A 9,107-nucleotide genomic window follows, 5' to 3' on the forward strand; every position below is an offset into this window, starting at 1 on the left:
GGGGAGGAGGTAACTACACCCTCTCCCATAACTTTCCTGTGACTGTGCTTCCTCCAGCTCTGAAGATGAATAAAGAGGATCTTAAGTTGGCCCATAGTTACTGCAGGGTATTTGTTTACTCTGAGTAAAGAAGATGTGTCTATGTATTTTCTCACTTGCTTAAGGCACCTAATTAGTTTAATAAAGATCTGAATGGCCAATAGCTAGGCAGGAGAGAATAGGCAGGACTTCCAGGCAGAGAGCTGAATTCAGGGTTAGCATTTTTCCAGCAGGCAAAATCATTGAGACAGGAAGGGAGTTGGACATAAAGAATGAAGGAGAGGTAAAGAGGCACATGGCAGAAGGTAGACTAATAGAAACAGGTTACTTAAGTCATAAGAGCTAGTTGGGAACAAGCCTAAGCCAAAGGCCATGCTTTCATTAATAATAATGTCTCTGAGTCATTGTTTGGGGGCTGGCAGTCCAAAGAAAGTCCAACAAAAAAGACTCAATATACACAGCACTGGTTTGAAGTATTACTCTGGGTGTGAACAAGAAAGCATGCAGGGCTTTAAAGTTGCTGTCCCTTATATCAAATGATGACCAGTATGTTGATCTTCTAGTCCTTTGCTTATGCTGGGAGATGACTTAAATCAGTAACTTAAAACACATAAATACAAACAAACCTGACTGCTCATATGTTAGTACATGTTTTTAACCTGAGCACTCGGGAGGCACAAGAGTTCAAGGATACCCTAGTCTACATAGCCATTGCCAGACCAGCCAGGGTTCACAGTGAGATCTTGTCTCAAAAAGAAACCAAACCACTGGTTTGCAGCAATTCATACTACTATCAAGAAAGTCTAGAAAAGGAATCTGACTAAGCAGAGACATATCGGTGCTAAGGGATTCCCTTTGTGGAAAGTTCTATGAAAGATAATTTTAAGTGAAAGAGATGATACAAAAAGGTCAATGCACACAGAACCATTTAATTTTAAAAGACTGTTGATGTATAGTCACACCTTATTTTAAGCAGTAAAACATAACCACTTTTTTTCTTTACATTGGTCATATTCAAGATAAAATAAAATGAGCTCCCTGTTTTAGGAGGAGTGTTATCTCCTGGTTCTTTGTGAGCAAAGTCTTTCAATGGTGTCATTTTATCATTCAATGCAGACCGGAACATCTCTGTTCAAACATTGGCAGAAAATAAAAAATGCTTTTAAAGTTTGTGGATCAATAAGAACTTCCTGCTTGGCACTAAGCTCAAAAGGTAGAACCCTCAAACCACTAGAGGATGAAGGGAGGAGAAGATGCTTAAATACTGGGGACCTGGCTGCTCTGGGCAGCTGCTGAGTTGATTTCCAGGTCAACATGAAGGCTCTCCTCTCTCTGGGGCTCTTCCTGCTTTCTGTCACTGTCCAGGCCAAGGTCTATGAACGCTGTGAGTTCGCCAGAACTCTGAAAAGCCATGGAATGGATGGCTTCTTGGGAATCAGCCTGGCAGACTGTAAGTCTTTTGTTCTTGACCCCTCCAGATGATTATCTGGATACCCCCTGCATAACAGGTACAAGGAAGCAATCAGTGAGCAGAGAGGGAGCTGGAGTCAATAGTTTTTTAGAATTCCTGCCTGTTTGACTAGTTTGATTAAAAACATCAGCGTTCATCTTTTCCATCAGAGATACTGAAGTGAGGGCATGGGAGAGGACATCTTCCCAGGCTAAGGCAATAGGACCTGAGGTGTTCTTGGAGAGTCACTAGGTTTTCCAGTTGCTTCAGACTCAATAGCCCACAGGGGGTGAGAAAAGATGAGAGGACTCACTCATTCAGAACATGAGTTCTGAGAGCCTGGAGTGACTGGAATGTGTCTTCATTTCTCTGACCATGGTATGGACCTTTAGAGAGAAAACCTTTCAAAACTTTTGAACTTCCTATGCACGGCAGAGGGATCCTATTTTTCTCCCTAGTCTCTTTTTAATAAGTGGGGTCTTCTGAACCTGAGAATGAAATGACTTGGTACAATTCTTCACTCTGGGAAGGCCTTTTATTCTGTATAATGGAAGACGTGGATGAGGAAAAGTTGTTCATGGCTTACTCCATCTACATCCTTGTAACTAGTGTGGTTTTCAGATTAGTTAAGGCAGTTACCACTCAATAAGTAATTGTCCATGAGGAACGAGTGAGCAGCCAGATGTATGTGTGGAAGGTGGATGAGTGGGGGGCGTGGGTGGATGGATGGATTGATTTGTAGAATAACTTTTTCTGTTTTAATGTTCTCACTTTCAATATTTATCTGCCGTTTGTGATGGTACACACTCCTGAAATCCAAGCAATGAGACGCTAAGACAGGAGATTGCATGTTGTGTGCCAAACTAGGATACATAGTGACACAGAAGAAAAGAGATTCCTAACATGCAAATTCACCTTTCATATCTATGAGGAAATTCTGAATTTCCTAATAGGAACATCTTTATTTGTATATGTGTTAGATATTCATTTATAAAATCCACCTAACTACTATTTGTGTTTCTATTTTAGGGAGGGACCTTGAGGACAGATGGAGTAGGGAAAAGCAAAGGAAGAAACAGCTGTTTTATTTTGGGGAGTGGGTAGCAGGGTTTCACTGTATGGCACTGTCTGGCCTGGAACTTGCTGTGTAGACAAGGCTGATCTCAAACCCACACAGATTCACATGCCTTTGCCTACAGACTGCTGGGAATAAAGGTGACCACCACTGTGACTGGCTCATCTATTTGTAGGTTTAAAGGGCCTTATCCTGTTTAATCTCAGTGCAATTAGATGTGTCCTCAAAGAGATTCTCCTTGGGGCACCTGAGAATTTTCACTTGCTGACTAGGTACCTACTTGAACATCAGGGGCAGGAGGATCACTTGAGACCAGAGACTACATACACTGAGTAACAGAGCCAGACCTGCCCTGAATTTGTAGCCCCATATTTTATAATTTAATTATATGGTTGTATTCATAATGTAAATCACTTGTAAAATATGGCCAGATCAAAGAGATAATTTTAGTTTCCAATAATAATCATTTGCTGTTGCTGCTTATTGATGAATGTCCTTTTTCTTTGTAGGGGTGTGTTTGGCTCAGCATGAGAGTAATTTTAACACACGAGCTACAAACTACAATTCTGGTGACCAAAGCACCGACTATGGGATATTTCAGATCAATAGCCGATACTGGTGTAATGATGGCAAAACCCCAAGAGCAGTGAATGCTTGTGGGATATCCTGCAGTGGTAAGACAAGGCGGGCTCAGAGGGATAGCAAACAACACCTGCTCTTATGTGCAAGAGCAGAGACCCTATGCAATAGACATGACTGAAGGAAGCATCAGGAACCTGGGGAGACTGGACTGTTAGAAAGTCATTGTTATTCACATCAAATTTACCCAAGGAAGACATTAGGCTTACGGCATGGCTTGGTGATAGAATGGCCTGCCTACCAATCAGAGGGCCCTTGGTTCCACCTCCAAAATCACTGAATGAATACTCAATGTATACAGAGGATGGCCAGGTAGCTCAGACCAAAGAGTCTCCAATGCCAAGGTTTGACCCTCAGCACCCACATAACAGCTGAATTTGGTGACACGCATTTGTAAGACCAGCACTGGGGAATCTGAGACAGCAGATCCATGGGGCTCACTGGCCAATCAGATAGGCTGATCTGTAAGCCAGTTCTGATGGCAGACCCTGCATCAAAAACAATGTGGACTGCTTCTAGGGAACAGCTCCCAGGGTGTCCTGTGACTTCTACACACACACACATATCTGTGCAGGTTCCCTGGTGCACAGACCAGCACACACAGACACTAACGTTAAATTAATAGAAAATAGGAAGTAAAGAGCTGGTATCCTTAACACTTGGTGGGATATTTTTTTGGGGGGGGGGGGGGGATATTTTTTAACCTATACTGACATGCACTCATCCATACACAGACACATACTTACAATTAAGAAAAACAAACATTTATAACACTTTGTCATTTTATAACATATGAAAATTTCTGGAATATACACTAATTAATGGTAAGTGGGCTTATTGGTGTTTTGTCCTGGAGATTTCCATTCTAGCTGCTTACTTAGGGGTAGTTATGGAAATTGTCCCAAGGTCATTTTTGATTAGATGAAATTTATAATAAAGATTTCTAACATATACAAATGAAGATATTTCTATAATAACAGGCATATGAGAAAGTATCACTAAATAACTGCCATTTTGTCCAACTGGCTTCTATGGGTATGGATTGATTTACTCTTTGTGTGGAGGGATTTTAGAGTGAGTTACTAACTTCCAGTTCTGTTTTTAAACTCTTTATTTTGCATGTCCAAACAATCTAATTCTTAGATTGAAATTATCTGATCTAACAAAATACCACAGATTCGTGTATTTAAGATGAAACTTATTTTTAACAAGAAACAAACATGGTTCATATCAGGATTGTGGTCCGGGATGGTAGAACTTGTGCTCACGCAGTGAGAGAAGTATTTTGTAATTTTTAGTGCATGAATTAAATTGGTCAATGGTGTTCTACTTTTCCAGTGTGTGAATTGAACCCAAAGCTTGCTACCATATAAATGCTGGGAATCAAGTCCTCTGGAGGAGCATCCAGCATCCAGAACCACTGAGCCACCTGTCCAGCTACGGTTTTTCTTTAGGATAAATTTCCAGTGGTCATCCCAGGTGACAGCTATTGGTGGGCCCTATTTTCCGGTGTGAGAAAAAAGTATATCCCAACTCCCAGGGGCTTTATAAATGAGAAATAAAATGACTTACACCATGTCACCTGCATAGAATCAAGAAAGGCTGTCTCCAATAATCACAGATGCAGGGACACTTGCAAAATAATTTCTTGTATGCACTGCTCAGGGACACAGAAGAAAGCTGGCTGGATCCGAACTGAAAATGGCTTCTGTAACAGTCCTTGTCCTTCCTCACGCCTGTCTTTCAGCTTTGCTCCAGGATGACATCACTCAAGCTATACAATGTGCAAAGAGGGTTGTGAGGGATCCACAAGGCATTAAAGCATGGTATGTTGGAATTCTGGGAGAGGGAAGTGCTGGGTCTGTTGATAAGTGTGGTGAGTCTTTCTAAGACCCAAGTGTTATTCTGAGCACTGTGGGTACAGCTGGGGCCTTTCACTCCATCATTAGGTTTAGAGAATTTCTCCAGATTCTGAGAATTCCCACACACGACTGCTTCCATGTTAGGCCGCCTGACTATTTGTTTCATCAGTTAACTATTTTGTGCCTGTGATATCACAGTGACATTGAGCATCCTGTGCTCTGTACAGGGTTTGGAGAGGATCAAACAGCCATGTAGACACAGCTCCACCAGTCAGTAGCAGGTTCTGGGTGCAGCTGTAGCCTGGGTTTCACACTAGATCTTGGCCCAGAACACAAACTCCATTAGTGTCACTGTCACACTATTTCCCCTCACAGGTTTGAGAATGTGTGTGACAGAGGACACAATTCTAACCATTTCCCCCGTCTCACTCTCCTCCACAGGGTGGCCTGGAGAAGCCACTGTCAAAACCGAGATCTCACCCAGTACACTCGCAACTGTGGAGTCTAACCGCTGTGTGCCTCCACCTCAGCTCACCCTGTCTCTTTCTCGCCATAGAAGTAGTTATGGGAAAGGTCACATTTCCTTGGTTTCCCCTTCAGACAAGCAGGCTTTTATCAGAAACAGGAGCAACATGGTGACTGTTTCCTAAGAGACTTAATGCTGACTAATGTGTTCACTGTTTTATGGAAAGCCTCCATTTTTCAGTTAGCCAATAGGGCAGATGCTGGTGACAGTGATCTAGCATTGAGTGTCACACACATCTCTATACATCAGTTCTTCACCTACGAAGTAATTCACATTAAGTTTTATTGGAATTAGTCTTCATCTCTCCACTGTTGGGTAGACATACAGCAGAAATGTAAGGAGACAGTAGATCTTGGGTGAAATGGCAGCTGTGTGAGCTCCCAGGCTCAGCCCCCGAACAGTTAAGAACAGCCACACTGTGGGGCAAGGCTGGTTTTTAAGGGAACAGGTCTCTGAGTGCATAGAACTGAGATTGCCTCAACTCAGAAACTTGGTGTCATGAAATGTGTGACCTTTCAAAAGCGAATTATCTTAGAGTTGGCCATTCATAGTGCTTAATAGTAGATTCTTACCTCATGTGTTATTCTGTGTTAACACTTGAGAGAATGATCCATGCCTCTAGTTGATCATGAGGTATCCAGGACTGATTAGTCTCTGTGCTAGCCCTTAACTTTCTTACAGTACCTTCATGTGTATCAACTAACTCTGAGACAGATGAGCCTGTATCAGCAAACTAAGCATATTGTGAAAAAATAAAAATGAGCATTAAATGATTTCAATGCACACCTTGTCTTTCTTTACTCTCCTATGCTGTCTCTGGGGAAATGGTTTATATATTGGGAAAAATAAACATGACACTCTTAATAGGGTCTGTGTCCAGCACCTACATCCTTACCTAAACATAACCAGCGTCTACATCCTCACCTATACATATCCTGTGCCTATATACTCTCCAACACATAGCATATGCCTATATCTTCTCCAACACATAACATGTCCCTATGTCCTCACCTACACAGAACGTGTTCCTATCTATATCCACACCTACACATAGCCATTGCCTACACCATGGTTACATGCTACAAGCTGGATATTTCTGGGGTAATATTCAAAAGCCTGTGGACCTATCTCCCTTGGCCCTAATAGGACTCGGACAAGGTAATTTCCACACAGTGAAACCTCCAGTTCTGTAGACATGAAGACATTGCTACAGGACAGCCAGTTCCCTGTGTGTTGTTCTAGCATTTTGATACCATCATTTCCTTTCTTTTTTTAATTATTTACATTTCTTTTTTCTATTTTATAATTAATTTAATTTTACATATCAGCTATGGTTTCCCGTCATCCCTTCCTCCCCTCCCCCATCCCACGCCCTCCTCCAATGCTCCCCCCATTCTCACCTCCTCCAAGGCAAGGTCTCCCCTGGGGAGTCAGCTCAGCCTGGTAGATTCAGTTGAGGCAGGTCCAGTCCCCTCCTCCCGGCACCAAGACTGAGCAAAATATATCAGCATAGGGCCTAGGTTCCAAAAAGCCAGCTCATGTACTAAGGAAAGGTCTCGGGCCCACTGCCTGAGTGCCTCCTAAATAGTTCAAGCTAATCAACTGTCTCACTTATCCAGACGGCCTGGTCCAGTTCCATGGGGGTTCCTCAGCTATTGGTTCATAGTTGATGTGTTCCCACTGGTTATTCTATTTGTTCCTAGCTTTTTCCAATCATGGTCTCAATATCTCTTGCTCATACAATCCCTCCTCTCTCTCTCTGATTGGACTCCTGGAGCTCCACCTGGGGCTTGGCCGTGGATCTCTGCATCCACATCCATCAGACACTGGATGAGAGTTCTATCGTGATAGTTAGGGTGTTCGGCCATCAGATCACCAGAGTAGGTCAGCTCGGGCTTTCTCTCGACCATAGCCAGTAGTCTATTGTGGAGGTATCTTTGTGGATTTCTGGGGACCTCTCTAGCACTTGGCTTCTTCCTATTCCCATGGTGTCTCTTTCCTTGTTCTCCCACTCTGTTCCTGATCCAGCTGGGACCTCCCACTCCCCTAAGCTCTCTTTCCCCCAGTCCTTGCCCTCCATTACACCCCCCACCCCCAGTTTGCTCATGTAGATCTCATCCATTTCTCTGTCGTTGTGCGATACCTGTGTCTTTCTTAGGATCCTCTTTACTAGGTAGCCTCCCTGGAGTTGTGAGTTGCAGTCTGGTTATCCTTTGCTTTACATCCTTTATTCACTTATGAGTGAGTACATACCATGTTGGTCTTTCTGAGTCTGGGTTACCTCACTCAGGATGATTTTTTCTAGTTCCACCCATTTGCCTGCAAACCTCATGATGTCATTGTTTTTCTCTTCTGAGTAGTACTTCATTGTGTATATGTACCATATTTTATTTATCCATTCTTCAGTTGAAGGGCATCTAGGTTGTTTCCGGGTTCTGACTATTACAAATAATGCTGCTATGAACATAGTTTAGCATGTGCTCTTGTGGTATGATTGAGCATTCCTTGGGTATATGGCCAAGGGTGGTATAGCTGTGTCTTGAGGGAGATTGAGTCCCAATTTTCTAAGAAAGCACCATATTGATTTCCAAAGTGGTTGTACAAGTTTGCATTCCCACCAACAGTGGAAGAGTGTTCCCCTTGCTCCACATCCTCTCCAATATAAGCTGTCTTCAGTGTTTTTGATCTTAGCTGTTCTGACAGGTGTAAGATGGCATGTCAGAGTCATTTTGATTTGCATTTCCCTGACGATTAAGGTTATTGAGCAATTCCTTAAATATCTTTCAGCCATATGAACTTTTTCTGTTGAGAATTCTCTGTTTAGCTCTATAGCCCATTTTTTAATTGGACTTTTGGTTATTTTGATGTCTAATTTCTTGTGTTCTTCATATATTCTGGATATCAGCCCTCTGTCAGATATGGGGTTGATGAAGATAATTTCCCATTCTGTAGGCTGTCGTTTTGCCTTATTGACCATGTCCTTTGCCCTACAAAAGCTTCTCAGGTTCAAGAGGTCCCATTCATTAATTGTTTCTTTCAGTGTCTGTGCTACTGGTGTTATATTTAGGAAGTGATCTCCAGTGCCAATGCGTTCAAGACTACTTCCTACTTTCTCTTCTATCAGGTTCATAGGAGCTGGATTTATGTTGAGGTCTTCAATCCACTTGGACTTAAGTTTTGAGCATGGTGACAGATATGGATTTGCAATCTTCTACATACTGACATCTAATTATGCCAGCACCATTTGTTGAAGATGCTCTTTTTTCCATTTTACACTTTTGGCTTCTTTGTGGAAAATCATAAGTTCATAGGTGTGCGGATTAATGTCAGGGTCTTTAGTTCCATTCCATTGGTCTACATGTCGGTTTTTATGCCAGTACCAAGCTGTTTTTATTACTGTAGCTCAATAGTAGAGCTTGAAGTCATGGGTCCTGATGCCTCCAGAGGTTTTTTTATTGTACAGGATTCTTTTGGCTATCCTGGGTTTTTTGTTTTTCCATATGAAGTTGAGTATTG

At 42.3% G+C, this 9,107-nt stretch overlaps 1 protein-coding gene across 1 annotated transcript; it reads left to right on the top strand.

Annotated features, from left to right (window-relative positions):
* Nucleotides 1–1,292: 1,292 nt before the first annotated feature.
* On the top strand, nucleotides 1,293–6,370 carry LOC114693333 (lysozyme C-2). Its single transcript, XM_028869660.2, has 4 exons — nucleotides 1,293–1,489; nucleotides 3,074–3,238; nucleotides 4,951–5,029; nucleotides 5,507–6,370. Exons 1-4 carry the CDS (start codon nucleotides 1,354–1,356, stop codon nucleotides 5,571–5,573), a joined length of 447 nt encoding a protein of 148 aa, XP_028725493.1. The 5' UTR covers nucleotides 1,293–1,353; the 3' UTR covers nucleotides 5,574–6,370.
* The last annotated feature ends 2,737 nt before the right edge of the window (nucleotides 6,371–9,107 follow it).

The sequence above is a fragment of the Peromyscus leucopus genome, chromosome 18, assembly GCF_004664715.2.
Source record: "Peromyscus leucopus breed LL Stock chromosome 18, UCI_PerLeu_2.1, whole genome shotgun sequence".
NCBI classification, from domain to species: domain Eukaryota; kingdom Metazoa; phylum Chordata; class Mammalia; order Rodentia; family Cricetidae; genus Peromyscus; species Peromyscus leucopus.